Consider the following 26181-nt stretch of genomic DNA (forward strand, 5'->3'; position numbering starts at 1 on the left):
CCGATTTGGGGAAATTGAAAGGAAGACCCTGAAGAATTAGAATGTGTGAATCATATAAACAAGACATTTGAAATGAATGCACCATTGTCATTTGAGCCAGATAACCTGATATATCTTATTCGGTGCTGTTGTAGGACGCTAGGACCGGTGCTTGTGTGCAATGCCCTATCTGCATGGAGCAGTTAGGGAAGTGTCTGCTCCACAGTCAGTGGGAAAGGACAGGTAACTAGAAGGGGTGAGAGTTGAGCCATCAGTGGAAGAGATTTTAAGCTGGTGCCAGTGTCCAATTTGCCCTGGATATGACTGAGATCTATCCAATCAAAATGCGTCTGTCTATGCTACCAGCCCTCACTCCCTTCAATTGTGGCAGTCATTTGGCCACATTATCACATTGCACAGGAGTGCAACCAATGCTCGCAGGCCCTTATCACTCAGATCGTTGGAGTGGGAACCACTTTCCAGCTCCCAGTCAGTCCTGGTTTCATTCTAGGTGTGATCTGTATCTGTATATATTCAAGTAGTTAATAGTCCAGGTACCAGGAGATGGCGGTCAAGAATATTTAGCATAGCTCCTGGATTTTGCATGCCCTATAAAACTTGTTGTGCACTGCAAATGGCTTCCTCTGTGCATCTCTTTACCTCAGCTCAGAACAGGTTGAGATGCAGGTAAATTGGTGTTAGCATGGCAGTAAGGATGGCAGTGTGGCACAGACATCAGCTGGGTAATGGATGCTGGATGACAGTTACACACAAATCTTTCCAGTGCCCCCAATCACAGTAATCACTGCCAACGCACTCATTGTGTTGTGAACAGATATGGCCCCTGTCAGAACTGTTGCACTGCACACCCTGTATTGCCATCTAAAGTGTCTGTCAAAGTTCCTGTATGTCGTGTTTGTTCTTTACACCTCTGCCGACCAGGTGAGGGTCGATTTGTTGGCTGCCCTGTGTGATGTCTTTATGGTCCTCTCCATTAACAGTGCGCTTTGCAGGATTCAGGAGCTTGGGCTTGGTTTCCAGCCCTGGTGAGCCCTCCTCAGCACTGGAACTGATTGGGAAACAAAGGTTGCTCCTCCTGTTTTACTCTTGTGAAAGCAAAGGGCAGATCGAGCTCAATATCTTTTTCCAGCTGCTGTAGAGAGGAAGGGGGAAGAGGGTGGCTGGAGAGGGGAGAAGCTAACACAGCAAGAGACTTAAGGAGCTCAAACTGTTTAGCTTATCAAAAAGAAGATTGAGAGGTGACTTGTTTGCAGCATATAGGAACAAGAACCAATGGCTGGAAATTGAAACCAGACAAATTCAAATTAGAAATAAGGCCCAAATTTTTAACTGCGAGAGCAACTAACCACTGGACCGAACCACCAAAGGAAGTGGTGAGCCACTAAATCAAGACTTGGATGCCTTTCTGGAAGGTATATGCTATTCAAACACAAGTTAGTGGGCTCAATACAGGGGTAACTGGATGAAATTCTTTGGCCTGTGATACACAGGAGATCCGACTAGATGATCTAATGGTCCTAAAATCTACATTTTTATTGTGATCAGAATGTACTAAACTGGTGATTTAAAAAAAAAAATCTTTATTCTCAGCAAGTGGGTACCAGAGTGTCACTTTAAAAGGAATAGGTATTTAGGTTGTAGAGGACATTCCCCTCAAAATTATACCATCTGTACGGGATGTCATGATACTGAGTTATAAACAGATTGCTTGTGCTACACCAGGGGTCGGCAACCTTTCAGAAGTGGTGTGCCGAGTCTTCACTTATTCACTCTAATTTAAGGTTTTGCATGCTAGTAATACATCTTAACATTTTTAGAAGGTCTCTTTCTATAAGTCTATAATATATAATTAAACTATTGTTGTAAGTAAAGTAAATAAGGTTTTTAAAATGTTTAAGAAGTTTCGTTTAACTTCATTTAACATTAAATTAAAATGCAGAGCCCCTTGGACCAGTGGCCAAGACCTGGGCAGTGTGAGTGCCACTGAAAATCAGCTCGCGTGCCGCCTTCAGCACCTGTGCCATAGGTTGCCTACCCCTGTGCTACACTAATCCTAAAGAGTATAATAAATAAAGTGATAGGGATTTTTACTCATCACCTCGGCGGGCTATGGACCATCAGTGATCCTTGGAGTTCCTGCTGGTGTTCCAGAGAGTGAAATGTGCTGAGAACCAAGCAAGGGTTAAGGAATGGCAGTGTCAAGTGGGTCTGTGATTAGAGATTTCTTTTACTAAATGTCCACAAAAAGAAAAAGTTAGAAAACCAAGTAGGAACTTCAGAAATGAGAAATCACTGTGGAGGTGGCCATGTCATGGTACTGAGGAATTGAGGTCTGACTTCATTGATAACGTAAGGTTTAGAATGCTCATAATACCTGCAGTTATTTTCAGCCATTGATCAATGCTGAATACAACATGTTAACTTTGCCTTGTTTTAATTTTTGCAGGTGGAGTACGATCGAGCTCAGATGGTAGTTAGCCCACCACTATCTGGATCAGATACCTACCCTAGAGGCCCAACAAAGCTACCTCAAAGTCAAAGCAAAGTAGCTGTTCAGGCAGTAGCTTCCACTATCCTTCAGTCTATCACAAAACGTCTCATTATCACCAGCCAACCCTCCAGTCAAGCTCTCCTTATATCTCCACGGCTTCTTACCCAAGCTCCCCAAGTATCACGTCAAGTGCTTATCCCCCACCCAGCTGGGGTTCATCCTCCGATCAGCAGCCCTCCAGGGTATCACATGAACAGTTCAGAGCTGCCCTCCAGCTCGTTGTAAGTCCCGGCGACCCCAGAGAATACTTGGACAACTTTATCAAATAGGAGAAGGCTCCACGGGGATCGTTTGCATTGCCACTGAGAAGCACACAGGAAAGCAAGTTGCAGTGAAGAAAATGGATCTCAGGAAACAGCAGAGAGAGAATTACTCTTCAATGAGGTAAGCCATTTTGGATGAGGGGACAATTTTGCAGGTTACTTATCACAAAGAGGAACAAAATGGAAACCCCTCAGTGCCCAAAGGATAAGGCTTTGGCCTCTTAAGATAGGGATGGTGAGTTCAGTTGTAACTTCTTGAGTCGCAGTCTCCATCTGGGGTGTCCCCTTACTATGGGCAGGTCACACACCGACCATCAAGCAAAATATTTGTCACTTTTGTAAACAAATGTAAAACTTCATTTTATTTTCTATTCTGCCTTTCCTTTAAATATCTCAGTATGGGCTTAGTCATAGCTTTGTCGGGAGCCCAGCATTGTTGCCCTGAACCTGAAGATACTCTGAGTCAGTCGCCTGGTTCCCTGCTGCTTTGGGAAGGGAGGTCTGATCTGTAATCTGTCCCAGCGTATGTTCTTTGGCACCCCAATGCAGCCAAGGCTTTGCCCATTCCCTGCATTATTGTGCTTTCACCTGCTCAGCAGCAAGGATAGAGCTCTGCCCTGTTACCTGGGGTGTGGGTTACTGTGCAGGGGCAAAAGGGAACAAACGCCCTAGGGCCCCTACTGCTGCTTTAGCCAGGTCACAAGTGAGATATATATTATTAGGGTGTTTTGGTTTTTAATTCTCTGTACATTGACCTTGGTGGCGCCATGAAGAAGGCTTCGCTTAACTGATTTGATACAATCTCTGTTGTACTAAAAGGGGAAGCAACAGGCAAAAAAAGAAAAAAAAGAAAGAACCATTCCTGTTTTTATATTCAAAAGAAAGCTGTTTTCCACTAAATGTGGTTTAGAAGTTATATTTCCTCCATCTTTCAGAAATGATTTACAGGGAAAGATCTGGACATGTAAATATATTTGTTAGAAAACATGGTGTAAGTAGGCATAAGGATTTAGCAAGGGTGTTACAGCATACAGCATTCCTTGAATCTAGAATATCAGGATTGGAAGGGACCTCAGCAACCCCCTGCTCAAAGCAGGGCCAATCCCCAGGCAGATTTTTGCCCTAGATCCCTAAATGGCCCCTTCAAGGATTGAACTCATAGCCATGAGTTTAGCAGGCTAATGCTCAAACCACTAAGCTATCCTTCCCCTGTATAGAGGTAAAAAAAAAATAGTCCAGAATCAAAACATTTCCAGTAACTCATGCAGTGTTTGTCTTTTGCTTAGGTTGTAATAATGAGGGATTACCATCATGAAAATGTGGTTGACATGTACAACAGTTATCTCGTGAGCGATGAGCTCTGGGTTGTTATGGAGTTTCTGGAAGGTGGTGCTTTGACAGACATAGTGACGCATACAAGGTATGTTTGGTTAGCATCATCTGTACGCTGCTTTAGTGTTGAAGGCACCTCTTCTTTCAAAGGTGCGGTAAATCCTGTGCTTCTACTAGGGCAAGAAGGAATATCTGGCTTTGTCCTGCCCATGCTTACTGCCACTACCAGTTTATAGAAAGGGGGAAATGTTAGCAAAAGTGGGACTACTAAATGCAATCCATGCCTGCTTTGTCTCAGTTTATGCTCTCGGTGACTCAGTGGAAACTGATGCGTGATTTAAACATGGTTTGGTATTATCAGCCTCTATCTAAATGCAGACAGGTCTGCAATGTAATAAATTCATACTCTGAACAAAATGCAAAAACTATGAGAACTTTACTATGCATTTAATCTAAAAAAAACAACCCTGTCTCTGTCAAAGGAGTCTGAAAGCCAGTTAAAGTATCTGAAAATGCCCAGCTGTGCTCAATATACATCAGGTCCATTTTTCTACTGATTGTCTTTCTTTAAGGGTGAATAGAAAGTCCTTTTTTGTCTGCCAAAACCTCAGGTTGGGGTTCTGTGTTTCTCACACAATAACTGTGTAGCTTAACACCTAAAACTGTGCTAGGAACACCATTCCTTACAGGGCCATAGTAGGAATGAGGGGGGGGTCTCACCAACCATTCCAAGGGAAATATGGAAATCTTAACTTGAGTCTTAGCAGAAAGGTGATGGAGAGAATAATTTGCAACACTTATTAATATATATGTACATATTATGTTAGAGTGAAATCCAGCCCAGTCCTTTTCTCTCCTGTTTTTTCTTGTCCCCATCTAATCCAGAACTTTAGAGCTAAATTGCCACTTTTATAAAGAAAGTCTGGCTCCACTGAAGGCCATGACAAAATTCCTCTGGACTTCAGCGGGGCTAGAATGTCACCTCAGAGCCAGAGCTGTATTAGGGAGGGGAGCTGGTGTCGGTGTACCACCTGAATGATGTTGACAGGAGCCATTATGCCTGCATGGCATAAGAGTAAGCAAAATGCCTTCAGAGGTATTGGCAGCGACTGTTACATCATTGCAGAACTTTACAGTGAGCTCCTCCCAGGGCTGGCCTTCCTCCTCTAGCCTCCCCTCAGCTTGCTCAGCCATGTTCCCCCAAAATTGCTCTACGTTTTCATCAACAGATGATGTCCTTCCCCCCTTCACTTTGCATTGTATAGTTCAGGCTGTTGTTTTATAGCTACCTCCGTCATGAGAACCCTGAGAGGAAAAGGGCTTCCTGAGCCCTCTTACCCACAATGCACCTGTGTTGGCACAGCCATATTTTGGCCCTTCAGCCATACGCTATAACTCTGCTCATTCAACTATTGTGGAGAAAGGGACATAGGATCAGTGTTTCATCCAGCCCAGTATCCTGTCTCTAGTAATAGTCTTTACTAGCTGTATCTGAGCAGGATGCAGTAAACCCTGCCGTAGGCAATTACGGGTTAAGAGAAAACTAAACAAATGGCAAAGTAGGTTCTTATTGTTGGGAAGTCTTTCTCTGGCTACATCAGCAACTTAGGGCCTTGCCTAAACACAAAAGTTGTACTCCATTAACTATATGGAGTAGCTAAAGTGGTACAATACCCCCTAGTGTATAAATGTGCTGGTACAGTTATTCCCATCCAGAAAGGAAAATAAGATGTACTGGTGTAAGAACCTTCATGCCAGTATAACTGCAACAACATTAGGGGTTGGTGTGCTTATTTCAGTAAAAAAATCACACACACCCCCATCAACATAATTAAACAGGTACAAATGTTTACATGGAGCCCCTGACTTTATGCCTGTCTTTCAACTTGCCTTCTGAAGGGACAGATTTGATTTTGTGTAACATATTCCCTCTGTTTGCTGCCCACCCTTTTTCCAGCACTCAGAAAGAAAGTAGGCTGGAGAAAAGTGTTTTACATTTAACCGGTAAAATGCCTTTCTCCTTGAATCGAGACCATACAACTAGCACATCTATGTGGAGGAAATTTAGCTATGAGCAAAGAAGAGGACTCTCAGTTTAGCAACGAATATCAATTCAGTCACAAAAATTATCAAATAATTTGGTGACATGTTCAGGTGACGGCTAAATAGGAATTGTAAAATAGATACTTCTTTTTTAAGTGCTGCCTCAACTAACATGCAAAAAAATCACTAATATTGTAAGTCATTTGTTAATGACGCTGCCCCAAAACTTCAAAACCATTCTGTCAAATACCTTTGACAGGAATGTAATGGCAAACAGATGTTTACAGAAGACTGCTACTTAAGAGCTGTCATTGTTTTTTTGCAACCTCAAGAGTCATTCCTTAATCTTTTTTTACTTTTTCTGACCTTTCCTCAACAATTTTGCTGAAATGCTGGAACATTTACATAGCAGCGTGAAAGCAGATGTCTCCTTGGTGGGTTTTTTTTTTTATATTAATGTAATAGAGGTAGCTTTGGCCAGCAAGACAGGAATCGTGCTCTTTATTGGTTCATCTAGAACGGAAGGCGAGTGGTGAGTCACAACTGAAATATGGATTGTTTCCACATCTCTCATTGAATGACCGCTACGGATGTTCTGTGGATGAAGGCTGCTGTGACAGAGCGCACAACAGAATGGCTCATAGTTCATTAACTCCCTTCAATGTCGTTGTTATGAAGATGGTATAGCAATGTAACAGGCTTCTTTTTCCACGAATATTATTTTGTAAATGATGACTGGATAAGTATATCTTATCATATAATTTATGAGGTGCTTCTTGAAATATCGTTTTATATGTTTATTTGTAATGTATGTAAGAGCAAAGGAAATAACCCTAAATGATTGCGCACCAGATGTGAATCCACAGATGTGCTCTGAAATCCAAGAATCATTTCCCTTGTTCATTCTCTTTCATGAGTCCATCCCAGTAGTGATTTGTCCTTCTTGGCAACTGGTGGACTTACTGTATATCAAAGAACTTCAGTTTCTTCAGAACAGGGAATTGACTAACTAAATCCATTACACTGTGCTATACATTATATGTATTTAATGCCACATGCCTACTTCGGTTTCGAAATTTTTCCTTGTGCTTAAACTTCCAAAAAGTATAGCAGCTCCATTTGTTAAAAACGAAACGTGTAGTGGTGCCCTGGTAAGTGACCATCAAAGTGGCATCAAAGCATTCCCTGTTTATCTGTCAGTGATTTGCAGATAAAATTTATTCTATTTACAAGTAAGAAGGTTCCCAGGCCTGCTAACTCAACACCTGACTATTTCCTTCTCACACATTATCATCAATAACAAACAACCTGTTGGTCAAATTAGGCCCTCAGTTATACCTGTGCAGCCCCATTATCATCATACCCTCCAGCATGCTTTCCGTGACACCTCTGTAGCCTCACTGGCAAAAATGGATTTGCACAGATGTAACTGATTGGAACTGAGTAAACAATGTAGTAGAAGTTGAGTGTGTCCAGAAAAGAAAACAAGTCAGTTGACGTTCTTCTCTGTGTTGACTCTGCAAGACTAAGAGTTGCAAAAAGAGAGAAAATTTTACTTCTGCTATTGAAGTCCAGAGAGATGACTTGGACGCTGCGCAGGGAGCAGTCTGTTCAGCGGGGAGGTGTCATTTTTGCACCTTCACTTTTCAGAACAGAAGCATACTTTAAAGGCAGAATGAAGGCTCTGCTTCTCAAGATTATTTCCATGTCTCCGTGTTTTATTTGTTGCAAGGCAGGGGTTCCTGGTCATTAGGGACTGGCAGTGCTTAGCCCCACCAATATCATCCCACTCTCGGTCAGACAGTGTATACTGTCTCTAATGCAGGTACTGTTCTTCAGAGTGAAATACCACCTGCTGACTCAAGTGGAACTGGAGCTTCTGCTTACTGCCACTGGGGTCATCTGGGAGGGCTGAAACTCCTCCAGCTTTCAGAGGTCCTAGCAGCTCCAGGACATCTGGGGCAGAGTTAAGGTTGTTGTGTGTGATCTGTAGTGTATAGTAGTTGAGTTGGTAAGGTGCAGGCCTGTGGTTGGAGGAGCAGTGAGTATGTACTGTTAGGTAGTTTAGCTGTTCATCTCTGTGCTGTTGTGATTTTTGTGTCATGTAGAGCAACCTGAACTTTTTTCACAACAAAGTTATTAGTGTATTAACATGAAAACAAAGTTTCTGATCCAGTGACAGTTAACTACATAGAGTCCTGTGCAGCTGGGGACCAACACAGAGCGACCAATGGCTCTTGAGGGACAAGGTATGAGATAGTTCTTCAGGCATCATAATCCCTCCTTCTCTCCGAGAGGGACATCATCATTTAGGATCTGACCCAGAGGAAAAAACTTCCAACCCAAGCCACCATGTCACATTGGCTGGAGCTCAGTGGAAAGAGTTCAGTGTGATTCCTCTATTGTAATTCCGGTGAGCCTAGTTTCTGTATATGGCTGTCAAACTGGACAGAGTCTGTAACTTTGACCTTGGCAAGGACAGAAAGTGATGAACAGTCCTGAGCGGGAAGGACGCCTTAGAATGAGAAGCAGATGGGGTGCAAATTTGGGCTCGATCAGTTCCCTTGAGAAACTTGGCTGCTGTCTATCATGACTGCATGTTGACTTGAATAGGGCTGGGCCAGCTTACATCAGCAAAGGTTCTGGCCCGTTGTCCTTATGTGTTTCTTCCGTAGTTTATGCTTTCTCTTTTTTTACACATCCTCACTCCTTGCCTTCTTGCCTTTAGAATGAATGAAGAGCAGATAGCTACAGTTTGTCTGTCTGTACTGAGAGCGCTGTCCTACCTGCACAATCAAGGGGTTATTCACCGCGATATCAAAAGTGACTCTATACTTCTCACGAGCGATGGAAGGGTGAGCATTTAACATTTTCACTCCTACTGTATCTTTAACTGTGACAATCCGAACGATCAATGACTTGAACCTGAGTCTTTGGACTCCAAAGGTGAATTCCTGACTCCATTGAAAGCCATAGCAGAACTCTCATTGACTTCGGTGGAGCCAGAATTTCACCCTTGGGGCTTGTCTACACTACGCGCCGGATCAGTGGGCAGCGATCGATCCAGCGGGAGTTGATTTATTGCCTCTGGTATAGACACGACAAATCGTTTGCTGAGCGCTCTCCCATTGACTCTGGTACTCCACCAGAACAAGAAGCTCAACCGGAGACAACTGGAGAGCATCAGCTGTTGGCTTACCGCAGTGAAGATACCACAGTAAGGAGATCTACATATGTCGACTTCAGCTACACTATTCACGTAGCTGAAGTTGCATATCTTAGATCGAGCCTGCACGGTAGTGTAGACAAGCCCTCCGTCTGGCACTTTAATCACAAGAGCATTCCTCCTGATTTGGTTCCTTTTATTGTCTTCACCTACCAAGAGGTATATTCTTCCCTTTGCAGGCACAGGTCACTCCCATCAGAATTAAATGTGCCTGCATCAGAGGAAGAAAATTCCATACATGTGAAAGTTGTTCAGTCTCGTCTATAGCAGTGTTTCTGAAATACCATCTGATCTGCTTCCAGGATCTGCACACAATGCCTCATTACTCTAGTACTTATTATCTGCAATGCAGATTTCTTCATGGCTATGTTGTGCAATTATCTTTTTTTAGAAAATGGGGTTTTTTTTTATGTACTCGGATGAGCAATAGAGATGCAAAAACTGTTACACTCCTACAAAAGAGCTTCCAGACTATGCACTATTTCATCTCTTCTCCATGCTGTAAACTGAAAAATATGTTTGGCTTGGACAACTTGGATATTATTTGCTTTGTTTTGTAAATGCCTACAATTATTTCTACATTCTGGTTTTATAAAAAAAACAACTGCCCTCAAGAAAAAATAGCATCTCCATTGAGGCCAAAAGAAAACAAATCAGCACTGATAATAAAATGCTGGTCTACACAATACATCAATTTATTGTGCTTCCTCTTTAATTCTTCATATAGCTATTTAGGTTCATTCCTTAACTACAAACTGCAGACCAACATCGGAGGCGAGTGGCAGACACCCCCGAGTCGGTCGACTTAATGTACCCTCTCTACACACATACATACATCGTACATCATTTGAAAGTGTATTATGTCTACTTTAAGAGGAGGTATGATGTGGAGCTGTCCAGTGGTGCTATTATAGAAACGGGGATAAACAGTGATACCATCAACATGTTAAAATGACTAGTTTGAAATATTTACATTCAGTTTTATGACTCAAGTATTATCTCAAGACATAAAAATGGAGTTTGTTGTGAGCTCAAAGCATCACAACAACAATCTAAAACAAAATCTAATATTAAATTCATATAGGTATCATTGAAATGTCATAGCGCTGGTGACATTTCTAGTCCACGTCATTATCATCATCCTGTTCATTATTATGATCACTGTTGAGAGTGCGTGGGTTACCACAGTCTTCATTGCTTTGGCATGTACACAGTTGCATGCAGGGAAATTGTTCTGACTACAGACACATTTGATTGTGCAGCGATCCCTATTGATACAGTTACAAATAAGGTTTTGTAGAAACACAGTTTCCATTGGGCCCTTGAAGAATACACGAAATTGTTCATCATCCACATTTTTCCATCCATGTTGCTGTGGTGATCCAATATCTGGTTTCCCTATGTGTGAAGATATCCTGATTTTTGTTTGCCAAGATGCCCTGTTGCTCTGCTCTTCAACACTGTCCTGACGTGTGAGAGTTTGGCTGGTGGCTTGTCCTTCTTGATGGCTAGATTGAGGCAAAAGCAATTCAGATCTCTGTGATCTCCTTTTCTTTCTCACTGTGGTCATACAGCATTGCTACTAATTTCCTTGCTGGAGAAATTGTGGCTTGTCTGTCTCTCTGTCCCAGCTTGGCAAGATCTCTGAAGTGGTAAGCTCCCTTTGTTTTGACAACATTAAACCCAGAGTTTTTCCCAGTGCCAAATAGGGTTGACACAGAGTCATATCCTGTTAATGTGCATATAGCAGGAAGTATATTGCAGATGTCAGGAGTGAGTGCATCACAAATTGCATGCACAGGCATGAATCATCACTTGACAACTGTACTGGTAATCAGGGGCGGCTCCAGGCACCAGCATGGCAAGCGCGTGCCAGGGGCAGCAAGCCATGGGGGGCGCTCTGCTGGTCGCCAAGCGGCAAGCAAGTTGCCTTTGGTGGCATGCCTATGGAGGGTCCGCTGGTCCTGCGGCTTCGGCAGACCTCCCTCAGGCATACCGCCAAATCTGCAGAACCAGGGACCTCCCGCAGGCAAGCTGCCGAACGCAGCCTGCCTGCTGTGCTTGGGGCCGCAAAATACCTAGAGCCGCCCCTGCTGGTAATGGTGTCTGTGTCAATCCACATGTTATCTATATGTTCCATATTTGGAAAGTCGTGAACAGCCAGGATCAAAACATCTGTATCGGGTGACCAAACTACTATTTTCTTTGACACCAAGAGATCCAAGAAGCCATACTGGCACATAGAGCACATATAAGTGACTTCTTTCCCATGCTTCAGTGATATTTCTTATGATGCTGGACTGTCTGCAGGCTGTTCTTGAAATACCACTCTAGCCATTGAATGAAAGGATTGCTTTCCATCAGTGGCCTCTTGCACTGATGTCTGTGCTATTATCTTCTTCATGGATGAGATTTCCACCAGCATAAAGTTGTACGCAGCCATTTGGAATGTACACACCTCCCTGGAGTCTTTCTACTTCTGTTTTTGCAGCACGAGCGATGAACTACCTCTGCTCATCGTAACTGATGCAGAATCTATGAAGCTGTAGAGTATATCAATTAAACTGTGAGACCCAAACCCATAGTGTAGCTGCGCAGGAAGGCTTATGTGCAGTGGTGTGACAATTTTGGAATTGTTATATGCTATGCACTCTGCAATTGAGAGGCACTTTCTTCTGAAGGATGAAACTCATTGGTGGCTGAATAATATGCCTCCTTATCTATCAACCAAAGGACAAACTGCTCCATCAATAGAAGCACCAAAGTAACTGACATCTGTAAACTACGGTCACGTGGCTTTAGATAACATTCAGAGGCTTTCATTTTGGCTATTTCAGATCAAAGGATTGAAGCAGCATTAAGCTGTTCATCAGGCTCACTCTCCAGATGAATATACTCAACATGTTTGGATGACTTAAATTCCTGTTCCCTGATCAGATTAAGAGCCTGTCTTTTTTTCCTGAGTTCAATTCAGCTCTGACGTGCCAAATTTGACTTGCTGATGTATTTATGAAAGCATCCGACGTGATAGAAAACTCATCCAGTAGCCATTGCTCCTGACTTCTGCTGCCAGCATCACAGAATTCTGTCTAGCACCAGTGGCTTTTGGCAGTTTTGCATTCTTTTGATTTGCTGGGCAAATAACACGTGTTTCAAAGTTGGTGAACAGTCTTTTTCTCTTTGATGTAAGCTTTAGAGGACTTGTATTCTCCGTGTCTTCTTATATTGTAACTTCCCTGTAGAGGTAAAATTCATAAAGTGTGTTGTTAGCATTATCACCACCACTACCACCATTTTGTACAGATATACAGACTTGTGCTAATTTAGATATCAATTAGATCTATATGTTAATATCAAAATTGCCATTTTGGTTTAGTGAGCCCTTTGACTGAAGCTCAGTAAGAAGTTGTGTATTGTCATCTCTAACACTAATACCATGCGTGTCACTGAATTAAACCTTCAGTGTGAGACTTATCTGGTCATCACATTTCAATTGAAAAATATAGAAAATTATTATAACCACTTGTGAAGTGCCTTGACTATTAAGAATATGCAACGTCGAAGCATTTCATGTTAATATTTTGCAAAATGTTGATATTTCCCATTTTTGCCACATGCTAAGCAGCTTCATCATTTAAAAAAGAAATATCAGCCCTACAAAACCAATACAAATCTTTTAATAGATTGTCATTTGGTATCTTTGACCAACATTATGGTGTAGAAATTAACTTAAACTGTAAAAACTGAAGTCAGAGTCATGCTACTGTGTTTCTGGTACTGCAGTAAATGACAGTTTGGGTAGTATTGTTTCACCTTGCCTACGGGCTCATGGTACCACTTGACAGCTCCACATCAGATCTCACCTAAACAAAGATAAAATCAGCTTTTCAAATGACATACAGTGTGGGTATGTGTAGGGTGGGCATATTAAACTCCAAAAATATAGCCCTTTTTGGAGAATTGCCTCATGCCTCCCATGAACGTTAATAGACAAATGTGCAAAGTTTTCCTTCTCTGACATGCAAGGCAAAAGGTCAGTCCTGGAAATGCAAATACACTGCACTATGGGTAGCTGTAGACATTATCTGAGTGCAGAACAGCTTCCAATAAAATTGGGTTCTACCATAAATAAATGAAAACAACCTGCTTATTTAGCTTTAAGGACTCAATCTTACAAACAGGAGTATTGAGTAAGCAGTTTTTATTTTCATGGAAGCAGCATCTCTTATAAACAGAGGCAATATAAATCCAAGCGTTTAATACTGTACAGTACATGTAGGCACACACACACACACACACACAAAAACGTTCACATTTTATCTATTCATACATTTTCAGCCATGCATTTTTGAAAACAGACTATTACTGCTCAATGTTGTATGAACAGAAAGCTGATTTACAGATGTGTCAAATATAGGGCAGCAATTTGAGACCTTCACTAGAAAAAAGCCCCAGGACTGCAGAGGGTAGTCAGAAGACTTTATAGCCTTCAGCCCTCTTAGAAAATCCCTTCAGACGAGGCCGAGGGTGTAGCCAAAGAAGGCAAATTTGGACATAGCCAGAGGGCAGTACGTAGCCACAGGACCCCCCAATCCAACCACAAAACTACCCATCTGCAGGAGTGGGAGAAAGCAATGAATGAATGCCAGTGTAGCCATATTTGAGCTGTCATGCCGGCTTTCTTCCTGGCTCAGCCAGTGGAACACAACATGCTGTTAGAGGCAGGTAAGCAGTTAAGGAGCCAGAGTTCCCAGGGAGTGAGATAATGGGGCATGTCAAGGACGTTTTCTTACATGGTACATTCTCGAGCCAGGCTTTTGGAGAGGATGTCCAACAAAGTACCCCTCAGAGCCCAAGTAGAGAGATTCCTGCAGGTGTTCGATAGCATGATAATGCCACTTACGTTCATATAGGCCTATTTTGGCCTAGATTTCAAAAATGAGTTTCTTTCCACATGCATGCTTTGGTGAGATGGCTTCTACCATAGAGGCTAATTATCCATTTGTGGCATTCCCCTGGTGTTATCTGGACTGGTAATCTGCTAGGTCACGCTAATCCTTGACTCTGGGAGCCAGCCTGCTCCTGCTCTTCTGTGAGAATCCCCACTCCTGGGCTATTCATGCACAGCCTCTAGCATGTAAGATGCCTCTTTGATTGTACAAACAAAGCTAGCCAATATCTCCGGTCCCAGACACAACTCTAGGAATCGCTGTCTTGCAGTGTCCAGTTATGCCTGCTGTATACTGCAAACTTATATGAGTTTGTCAATTGAAGATAGAAAATTGATCTGTACCAGGCTTGTTATCCCAAGGGGAGTCTTTGACATGCTTCAAACCAAACGCACTGCTTCAGGTAAAATAAACAAACAGATTTGTTAACTACAATGATAGATTTTAGGTGATTATAAGTCAAAGCACAAGAAGTCAGATTTGGTTTAATGAAATAAAAGCAAAACACATTCTAAGCATCTTAACACTTTCAGTGCCCGTGCAAATTTAGATGCTTCTCACCACAGGCTGGCTGGTTGCTCTTCAGCCAGGCTCTCCCCTTTGATCAGTGCTTCAGTCGCTTGGTGGTGGTGTCTGTAGAGAGGGTGGAAAAGTGAGAAAGAGCCTGGCAAACATCTCTCCCTTTTATCATGTTATTTCTTCCCTCTTGGGTGCCCCCTCGCCCCTTCAGAGTCGGGTGAGCCTTACCTCATCACAGTCCCAAACTGACCAAAGGAAGTGGGGGGGGTGACTCATTCGAGAGTCCAACAGATCCTTTGTTGCTGCTGGGCCAGTGTCCTTTGTTCCTGCGAGGCTGTGCTGGGTTTGTTCCTGATGAGGTGTGAACTGCCCCTCTGCTCTTGGAGAGTTTTACCTGGGCCTGTTTTAAGTCATGAGGACATATTTTCAGCCTCATAACTATATACATGAAATTACAACCTATAACATCACTATAACAACAATGCTCAGTGCATCATGAGCCTTCCGAAGACACCCGACATGACAAATTTTGCATTAGATACCACATAATCATATCATAAGGGTGAACATGGGGGTGCAGGGTGTTCCCCGGAGTTACAGAATGTCACACCATTGCAGTGTAAATTACCTTTAAGAGCACTTTACACAAGTATAGAGGAGGGGAAAAAGGCCCAGTCCTGACAGGCAACAAAGTCGTGGTTTTCAATCACGTTAGCTCAGTGGATTTAGTTTGATATGCTTGAAAAGCTTGTTAAGACTCAGACTAACAAATCTGAAGGCATCTTAGCTGGCCAGGTTGTTGTCTGGCCTCCTTCTTAGGAAGATTTTGCATTTACATTAAGCTGCCACTGGCTGCGGTTCACCGCTGCAGGCCAATGGGAGCTGCTGGAAATTAAAAAATGGAGATATACCTATTTCCTAGAACTGGAAGAGACATTGAGTCCAGCTCCCTGCCTTCACTAGCAGGACCAAGTACTGATTTTGCCCCAGATCCCTAAGTGTCCCCCTCAAGGATTGAACTCACAACCCTGAGTTTAGCAGGCCAATGCTCAAACCACTGAGTTATCCCATACTTGGAAGTGGTGGCCAGTATGTCCCTTGGCCTACACCGCTTCCAGCAGCTCCCATTGGCCTAGAACAGTGGGAGCCACGACCGGCCAGACCTGCAGACGGGGCAGGTAAACAAACCGGCCCAGCACACCAGGAGCTTTCCCTACACAAGCAGCGACCCCAGTTTGAGAAACACTGTTCTTGAGTTAATAAGACTGAAAACCACACACTTCTTTTGCCCATCAAAACATGGCCAGATGGAGCGTTATGTCAGGGTTGCCTCAAAAGTTACGCTTCAATGCCATTAAATGCGCAGGTGGCTGTGCCTGTCACTTGCCTTTCAGGATATGTTGCTCTCAATGGAAATGCTGTTTTCATTATTATTGTCCTAGAATACCACCATTATTTCCACAGTGAACTTAATCAAAACAAGCCCACATGCACATGGGTGCAGCAAAATCCACTCCAGGACTGAGTTAATGGCCCAAGTGTAGATGCATTTCAACCTCCTCAGGGCTGTTCTGCGCCAACTTGTGAGTAGAACAACATATTTGTGCATGGAGTCACAGGGAGCACTCAATAGTAAGTGGAGGCAGCACAAGTGGAGAACTAGACTACCGCTATTCTGTGTAATCAGATCTAAATTTCCAAACCAAATATATATAACACTACCTAGGCATTAGGATTTTTACTTGAATTTAAAATCAGTTCTGACTAACAGCCTCATGCTGGTTATGTGAGTGGCATTTTAATGTATATTAAAACAAAAACACAACTAGAGTCGTCCAGAAAATGATGTTACGATTTCACAACTTCTGAGGTTTCTAAATTTGGTTTTTGTTCTACATTGGAATGAAACCAAAACCTTTGGAAGGCTTCCTCAGAGTACAACTTGGTCAAAACATTCATCTTCAGATCAGGTTTTTCCATCGTGCTCTCATGTTCTCTCTCCCTTTAGAAAGTCCACCTTTCACCTCAGAAACCATCCTGTTGAAACTTTCATGGACTAGTATAAGTTTTTGTGAAACATTTCAGTTCTGACACCACAACATTTTTCAATGAAAAATCATTTAGTTGAAAAGTTTCCAATGAGCTGTATAAGCTCATGGAATGTGTAAGGCTAAGCAAGCACACAATTAAACAGGAGAGACTGGAGTTTTCAAAGGAACCTACAGGACTTCCAGTGGATTTTGGCACCCAACTCCTTTAGGTTTACTGGGCACTTGGGTAAGATTCAGGGACACTAAGAAAAAGAGGAACCCTGGCACAACACAAAAGAAAATGAGCAGAATGCCTTTAGCCAGTCACAGCAGCAGCAATGCTTCAGACCATGAGGCGAGACACTGACTGTTAGGACAACCACATGTTGGTGTTGGACAACCAAATCTGAAATCTACGCTGACTGTGGAAAAGTGATGTGGAAAGTAAATTTCCCAGCCTGGCCTTAGGTGTAATTTTAAATGTCTTTCAGCATTACCAAGTGGTTGTTTGGGTATTGTGATAGTCAATGAGTTGATATTGACTTAATGTAAGAGCCCAAACTAGTTTATAGCAGTGGTTCTCAAACTTCTTTGATCGCGTACCCCTTCTTCGTATCCGTAGTCGCTTACGCCCCCCACCCCGCAAGTACATATACCACCCAGCTCGGAGAGCAGTGGCTGCTGGCCAGGCACCCAGCTCTGAAGGCAGCACTGCACCAGCAGCAGCACAGAAGTAAGGGTGACAATGTGAAAAGTGATGTTCAATATCACTTTTCACAGCAGACTTAGTGCCCCATTGCCGCCCTTACTTCTGCACTGCTGCTGCCACCCTGGGGCTGATAGTCGGAGCTCCGCTGCAGGGGTTGCAGGAGGAGTGCCTGAGCCTGAGTCTGAGTGGCGGGGCTCCGGTTGTCAGCCCCAGGGTGGCGGGGCTCTGGCTTGTCCCCTTTATCCCTGCCTCTCGGATGTGCATGACCCTTATACATGAGCCCCAGACACATCATGTTTCTGTTTCAAGTCATGATGGCAGCTGCCAGCTATATTTGGATGATTTGACCAAAAATAAGGAAATACTTTTACTCTGGGTAAAGGGTTGATCAAATATTACTCTAAGGACACATAAAAATGTGCCCCTTAGAGTAATGTTTGATCAACCCTGTAAAGCATTTATCACCTCTATATCTAGGAAGTTATGTATATATAATTGGAAGTGTCAGGCAAGCTTAATAATAGTGGTGCTTCCAGCCCTGCCTGTAATTCTACACTCTTTGTCAATTTCTGAGGCACAAAATCAGCTTCATTTTAAGCAGTTTATAGGTATTAATGCAATTCCAGTACAGTAATTCCATAACATGCCTCTTCGCCATTCATGTTATTTAATTGCATTATTTATTGTTAGATAAAATTATCGGATTTTGGGTTCTGTGCCCAAGTTTCCAAGGAAGTTCCGAAAAGGAAATCTCTGGTTGGAACACCATACTGGATGGCCCCAGAGGTGATTTCCAGACTGCCTTATGGAACTGAGGTAAGCACAACAAGTGCATTGTTCCCTGCTGCAGTGTCCGGCTGATGCAACCGCTTCCTCATAAAGCAAGTACAATTTTAAGTGACTTCATTGTTCCCTGTGTAGAGATGTATAGTTTTGATTATATTTAATACAGTAAAAAAGTATGCACCAAAGTGAAATCACTGCATGTGCAATAAAGTAGCAATAGATGGTACCTCAAAGCAACGACATTATACAGGAACGTGTCATAAAACATGAATCCCTGGGGACTGGCTCAAACAGTAATAAATAGAATTTATGTTTAGAATGTTATGCAATGCACCCTCTATGTGTATTTTTAGTGTAGGTGTTATAATTAAAGGGAATTGCCATAATTTTCTCCTTAACGAATGCATTGTAATGCTCTTTACACTTACAACAGGGGGCTGATTTTCAAACCAGGAATGTGCAATTACATGTAGAGCCCTGCATGGATACAAATTCATACCCACGGATGTGGATATCTGCTGATATAAATCGGTATCCACGGAACCACAGGGCTTTCCCAGGAACTACCGTGATGGAAGGAGCAGAACATGGAGCCATCCCGGCTGTACTGCCCCCAGCCCCGCCCCCAGCCCCTCCGCAGAGCTGTCTGTGTCTCCTGTCTGGGCGTGTGCACTGCTTGAACATACTAGCATGCCCAGTGACAGCTGCGGGTGAGCCTGGTGCCTGCCCCAGTGGGCAGGAGTGGGGATGGTACAGCTGCGCCAGAGGAGCTGCCAGCGCAGGGCGCTGGCTCCTGGAAGTGGCAGCCCCACGTACTGCTCCTTTCACTGCTGCGGTTCCCACGAGAGCCCTGTGGTTCCACAGATACCAATTTATAGCCATGGATATCCACATCCGTGGGTATAAATCTGTATCCGTGCAGGGCTCTAAGTACATGTACAAAAATGCAAGCCTAACTGTGCATGCCATATGCATGTTTAGTTACCACCCTTGCACCTGTGTCTCAAGCATTTGCATGTATAAACGGCCAGTTATACGGGTCACTTGTCATTCGTGTTGTTGTTTTGGTTTGGTCATTATTTGTAGTGTGATAGCAATATGAGCCCTGGACCAGGACCCCACTGTGCTGGACATGTTACAGACACACAATGAGAAGATGGTCCCGGATGCCAAAGGACTAACACTGGGTGCAGTTAGCCAGATTGTGATCAGGGTGGGATTCTTAAAAATGCCCAGCATTGGCCTAACTCTGCTCAGTGGTAACAAGCTAAGCCAGGGTTGAAAGGTTTTGAAAATCCTGCTCACATTTCACACACATTGCAACTAATTTCATTCACTCACGCCATACTTTCCATTCAAAACATAAACTAGATAGTGTTTTACTCCTCTCTCCAACTTCCTTGCCATTTTTTAACAAATGGGGATTTCCTCCCATAAACATCTGAAGTGAGGGGCTGATCTTTCCATGCACTTGTGCAGAATCTGAATGATTCTTCATATGAGGGCCCATTATACCAAGCTGTAGACCAGGGGTCTCAGAGTCCCAGCCCGTGGGCCATCTGTGGCCCAAGAACCTCTCCACTGCGGCCCGCGGAGAAGAGATGCGTGCAGACACGTTGCCGGTAATGTCTGCTGCAGGCACCGCCCCCCGCACCTCCTATTGGCTGGAGTAGAGGGACAGAGATACTATCACTAGTCACCAGGGAGAGTCAGCCATGGAGGCAGCGTCACTTTTTTCCACAATGAATATAAACAAGTCAAAATACCGGACACAATTATCTGATGCACATTGTCACGGAGTCACCAGGCAATGCTCTGGAACTGCTCCCCACCAAGCCAGTCAGGACTTTGGGGAGCCTCCTCTCCCTTGGAGCAGACTTGTTCAGGGCAAGAAGCTCACACATCTTCACCTCCTGGGTATCTCCTTGGAGCATTCAGCATCCTCTGCCCCTCCGTGCGCTTCCCACAGCGAGCCCTCCTCAGGGGGGTCCTGGGGAAACCACAGGGTCCTGCACCCCCACTTCGCAGTCAGACGTGACTCTCAACCAGCCAGTAAAACAGAAGTTTATTCGATGACAGGAATGGAGTCTAACACAGAGCTTGTAGATACAGCGAACCGGACCCCTCGGCTGGGGCTATTCTGGGGGGCAGTGAGCCAGACCCCCCACGTCTGCACTTCACTTTTCGTCCCCAGCCAGCTCCCGACTAACAACCCCCCCCAGCCCCTCCTCTCTGCTCAGCCCCTTTCCCGGGCCATGAGGTCACCTGATCTCTTTGTCTCCAACACCTTCAGTTGGCACCTTTGCAGGGGAGGGGCCCAGGCCATCAGTTGCTAGGAGACAGAGTGTCAGGCATTTAGGTGCACTGGCCCTTTGCTCTGCCAGATACTTAAGAACTGCCATGGGGACACTGAGGCACCCACACAGTATTCAGAGAAAACATTAAGAACATTCCTAGTTCATCACACACATCTTGCTGCAATCCTGAAGGTTTGAACTGCTCAGTCACTGAGGCCAAACATCAACAAACTGACAGAACTGAAGTGTTGTCAGGTGTCTGGCAAACACTAAAAACTCTCTGGCAGGTGAAGAATTGTATAAAGTTGTATGACAGTTCTATTATTTCTAAGAAATTCGAAATAAAAAATACAATATAAACGTTTTCATTTCTGAACACCATCTTCAGTGACTTTATTGACCCACTGGGAGGATTTGAGGACTGGCACTGGCCCTTAGGTAAATTGAGTTTGAGACTCCTGCTGTAGACAATCTAGGTGAGGTCAGAAGCACTTCATGGCTGGCCGTGATCCTTGACTATCCAAATGTGGGGGAAGAAGTCGGAAAATTGCAAAATGAAGTGTGCACAAACCTCAGTCTGAAGGTTTTGTAGGTTCATGCCTGAAGAAAATGCTGAGTTATGTAGGAGGTTTACTTAGATACCAATAAACTCCTACAGAAGAATAATGAGGTTTAGGATTAGGTCCCAAATGAAAATGAATAACCAGTACATAACACACAGAATAAAAGATAATTGTTAATGCTCTTCTGCACTGGACTCAAATGATGGAGAGGCAGTTTCACCCACAACCTTTGCTTTGGTCTGGTCTGCAGACTTCAGCTTTGAAAATTTGTCCTTCAACTGTATATTGTATCTTCCCTGAGGAAAAAAGCAGATCCTGATTTTTGGTCCTTCAGGGCAGAAAATTTCAACAGTTCCTACGTATATGCAGTTATGATTTAGCTGTGGACTTATTTTAAAGAACTTGGCAATTCATCATGAGCCATTCTTCATGCACCATATGGCTGTTGTCTGACAAACAGGCATTTCTATGATGGCTGGACCATGCAGTCAGACTTTCAGAGTTATAGCTGATCAGTATTTCTGAAGAACTGATGAAAAAACCTCCCATCTGGTTGTGAGGGCTTGGGGGGAGAAGGGGATATAATCTAGTGCAGAGCTTTCAGAACATTCCACACTATCATTTGTGATCCAATGTATGAAAGAAAATAACCTTTATGTTATTTTCCCATTTGGATGCTTATGTAGAAATATTTAGCAATTTTAGAAGATGTCTAATTAACCTCAATTTTGTCTGTTACTGTGAATGAGGGAGGATAGTTCTCTCAAATTAAGCATGACAGCAGCATGGGTTACATTTACTCTCAAAGAGGCTGCAATTCATCTCAAAGCATGGTCAACTCACCCATTAAGATGAGTAGCAGTGACAATTTCTGTAACTCAGGGAACTATTTTGAAAACTGCCAAACTGTCAGGAGAATAGACCATTCATAGCTTTAATTGGGGGACCTTTAGATGAGACTAGAAAGGAATTGGCTGTACAGACCCACGGGTGTTATGTGATGTTATAACCCATTTGTTACCAAGTACTGAGTCACAGTATTTCAGAACTGGAGATCACTATGGATTTATAAAACAATTATTCCTTTCTCTGAGTAATGACAGTGACTCACAGTTTCCCTTCCAAAGAAGTGACTTCTAACTCTCCTTTTTTACTCCACATGATAGTAGGATTTAGTATATTTTTATTTGATTTTATATTATCTATGATAACAGCTAAGATGAAGAAATAACTGTTGCCCACAAGCTGGGAAATGAGTCGTGCTTTAAAGCTGTAAGCAAGAGGCTGTATCTACACATAATGCAGAGTGGGACAAATTCTGTTCTGTTAGAGCGGTGTAAAACCAGAAAATCTCCACTGTCATCTCTGTTACTCTGGATTTACTGCATGTAAGTGAGAGCCAACTCTGGCCCAATGTGTGTGGCGCTCAGTATGTAAATGATATTGGCCCTGATGGTCCTTGACACCAAGGGTAGGTCGAGACTCGGAGCTGGAGGTATGATCCCACAGCTCACATAGACATACCCGGCCTAGCTCTCACCCAGCTAGCATGCTAAAAATGGTAGTGTAGCCACTGGCCGTGGTGAGCAGCAGCGCAGGGTAGCTACCCCAAGTACATACCCACAAGCTTCAAGTGGGTTTACATTCAGCATGGCTAGCCCAAGTCACCACTCACCACTACCCATGCTACAGTAACTACACTACCGTTTTTAGCACACTAGCTCAATGCGAGCTAGAGCAAGGATGTCTATACAAAGCTTTGAAATCGAACCTATGTTTAGACACACCCTTAGGCCTCTTTACAACATTCAGGCAGTGTAAAGGGGCTTTAAAATGGGCACAAGGTATTTACTCCACTTTAAAACCCTTTTACACTGCCAGTAGTATTAATGTAAATGAGAATCAGGCCCATTTTTATTCAAAAGAGAGCTTAGTAGGATTAAAATAGCTGGTTTTGTGTCAGTTAAATTATATTCTGCTCTTCAAATATTCTTATAAACATACGTTCTAGATGCTCTATAGGACAGATCTTCAGAGGGTGTAGTGTAGTGCTGTAGAGGAGCCGGTGATCGTGGTACATGTAGATACCAATGACATAGGGAAGGGTAGGAGAGATGTCCTGAAAGCCAAATTTAGGCTGCTAGGGAAGAGACTGAAATCCAGGACCTCTATGGTGGCATTCTCAGAAATGCTTCCAGTTCCACGCACAGGGCCAGGTAGGCAGGCAGAGCTTCAGAGTCTCAATGTGTGGATGAGACGATGGTGTAGAGAGGAGGGGTTTACGTTCATTAGGAACTGGGGAAACTTCTGGGATGAGGGGAGCCTATACAGGAGAGATGGACTCCACTTAAACCAAAGTGGAACCAGACTGCTGGCACTAAACATTAAAAAGGTTGTAGAGCAGTTTTTAAACTAGGAGATGGGGGAAAGCCGACTGCTGCAGAGGAGCATGTGGATCGGACACAGACTTCTCTTAGGGGAGAATCTGATGATAGATAATCTCCAGGTTATAGTCAGGAGCAGAGGACGGAAGAGGATAATGTAATGGCCGGATCAGATGATAAACAGTCACATAAAAAAGAATCTGGCACATCAGAAAAGGGCAGAGAAATAAACAGGGACAAGTTTTTTATGTGCTTGTACACAAATGCTAGAAGTCTAAATAATAAGATGGATGAACTAGAGTGCCTTGTGATAAAGGAGGATATTGATATAATAGGCATCACAGAAACCTGGTGAACCGAGAGCAATCAATGGGACACAATCATTCTGGGTTACAAAATATATCGGAAGGACAGAACAGGTCATGCAGGGGGAGGAGTGGCACTCTATGTGAAAGAAAATGTAGATTCAAATGAAGTAAAAGTCTTAAGCGAATCCACATGTTCCATAGAATCTCTATAGATAGAAATTTCATGCTCTAATAAAAATATCACATTAGGGATCTATTATGACCACCTGACCAGGACAGTAATAGTGATGATGAAATGCTAAGGGAAATTAGAGAGGCTTTCAAAATTAAGAACCCAATAATAATGGGGGATTTCAATTATCCCCATATTGACTGGGAACATTTCACTTCAGGACGAAATGCAGAGATAAAATTTCTTGATACTTTAAATGACTGTTTCATGGAGCAGCTGGTATGGGAACCCACAAGGGGAGAGGTAACTCTAGATTTAATCCTGAGTGGAGCGCAGGAGCTGGTCCAAGAGGTAACTACAGCAGGACTGCTTGGAAATAGTGACCATAATACAATAGCATTCAACATCCCTGTCATGGGAAGAACACCTCAACAGCCCAACACTGTGGCATTTAATTTCAGTAGAGGGAACTATACGAAAATGAGGGGGTTAGTTAAACAAAAGTTAAAAGGTACAGTGACTAAAGTGAAATCCCTGCAAGTTGCATGGGCCTTTTTAAAGACACCATAATAGAGGCCCAACTTCAATGTATACACCAAATTAAGAAACACAGTAAAAGAACTAAAAAAAAGCCACCGTGGCTTAACAACCAGGTAAAAGAAGCAGTGAGAGATAAAAAGACTTCCTTTAAAAAGTGGAAGTCAAATCCTAGTGAGGCAAATAGAAAGGAGCACAGACACTACCAACTTAAGTGCAAGAGTGTAATAAGAAAAGCCGAAGAGGAGTTTGAAGAATGGCTAACCAAAAACTCCAAAGGTAATAACAAAATATTTTTTTAAGTACATCAGAAGCAGGAAGCCTGCTAAATAACCAGTTGGGCCCCTTGACGATCGAAATACAAAAGGCACACTTAAAGACGATAAAGTAATTGCGGAGAAACTAAATGGATTCTTTGCTTCAGTCTTCAAGACTGAGTATGTTAGGGAGATTCCCAAACCTGAGCTGGCTTTTGTAGGTGACAAATCTGAGGAACTGTCACAGACTGAAGTGTCACTAGAGGAAGTTTTGGAATTAATTGATAAACTCAACATTAACAAGTCACCAGGACCAGATGGCATTCACCCAAGAGTTCTGAAAGAACTCAAATGTAAAGTTGCAGAACTATTAACTAAGGTTTGTAACCTGTCCTTTAAATCGGCTTCAGTACCCAGTGACTGGAAGTTAGCTAATGTAATGCCAATATTTAAAAAGGGCTCTAGAGGTGATCCCGTCAATTACAGACCTGTAAGTCTAACGTCGGTACCAGGCAAATTAGTCGAAACAATAGTTAAAAATAAAATTGTCAGACACATAGAAAAAAATAAACCGTTGAGTAATAGTCAACATGGTTTCTGTAAAGGGAAATCGTGTCTTACTAATCTATTAGAGTTCTTTGAAGGAGTCAACAAACATGTGGACAAGGGGGATCCAGTGGACATAGTGTACTTAGATTTCCAGAAAGCCTTTGACAAGGTCCCTCACCAAAGGATCTTACGTAAATTAAGCTCTCATGGGATAAAAGGGAAGGTCCTTTCATGGATTGAGAACTGGTTAAAAGACGGGGAACAAGGGTAGGAATTAATGGTAAATTCTCAGAATGGAGAGGGGTAACTAGTGGTGTTCCCCAAGGGTCAGTCCTAGGATCAATCCTATTCAAGTTGTTCATAAATGATCTGGAGAAAGGGGTAAACAGTGAGGTGGCAAAGTTTGCAGATGATACTAAACTACTCAAGATAGTTAAGACCAAAGCAGATTGTGAAGAACTTCAAAAAGATCTCACAAAACTAAGTGATTGGGCAACAAAATGGCAAATGAAATTTTATGTGGATAAATGTAAAGTAATGCACATTGGAAAAAAAACCCTCAACTGTACATACAATATGATGGAGGCTAATTTAGCTACAACGAGTCAGGAAAAAGAGCTTGGAGTCATCGTGGATAGTTCTCTGAAGATGTCCACGCAGTGTGCAGAGGCGGTCAAAAAAGCAAACAGGATGTTAGGAATCATTA

General features: G+C 43.0%; 1 protein-coding gene across 1 annotated transcript in view; it reads left to right on the plus strand.

The window, feature by feature from the left end:
- Window positions 1-26181, plus strand: part of PAK5 (p21 (RAC1) activated kinase 5) — a 100698-nt gene that overhangs the window by 70756 nt on the left and 3761 nt on the right. The window contains 7 exon segments of the mRNA XM_030558017.1: window positions 2447-2543; window positions 2546-2815; window positions 2818-2910; window positions 2913-2935; window positions 4101-4234; window positions 8918-9044; window positions 18313-18438. Of these exon segments, the coding sequence (XP_030413877.1) occupies window positions 2447-2543; window positions 2546-2815; window positions 2818-2910; window positions 2913-2935; window positions 4101-4234; window positions 8918-9044; window positions 18313-18438 (870 nt within the window).

The sequence above is a fragment of the Gopherus evgoodei genome, chromosome 3 (assembly GCF_007399415.2).
Source record: "Gopherus evgoodei ecotype Sinaloan lineage chromosome 3, rGopEvg1_v1.p, whole genome shotgun sequence".
NCBI lineage: Eukaryota > Metazoa > Chordata > Testudines > Testudinidae > Gopherus > Gopherus evgoodei.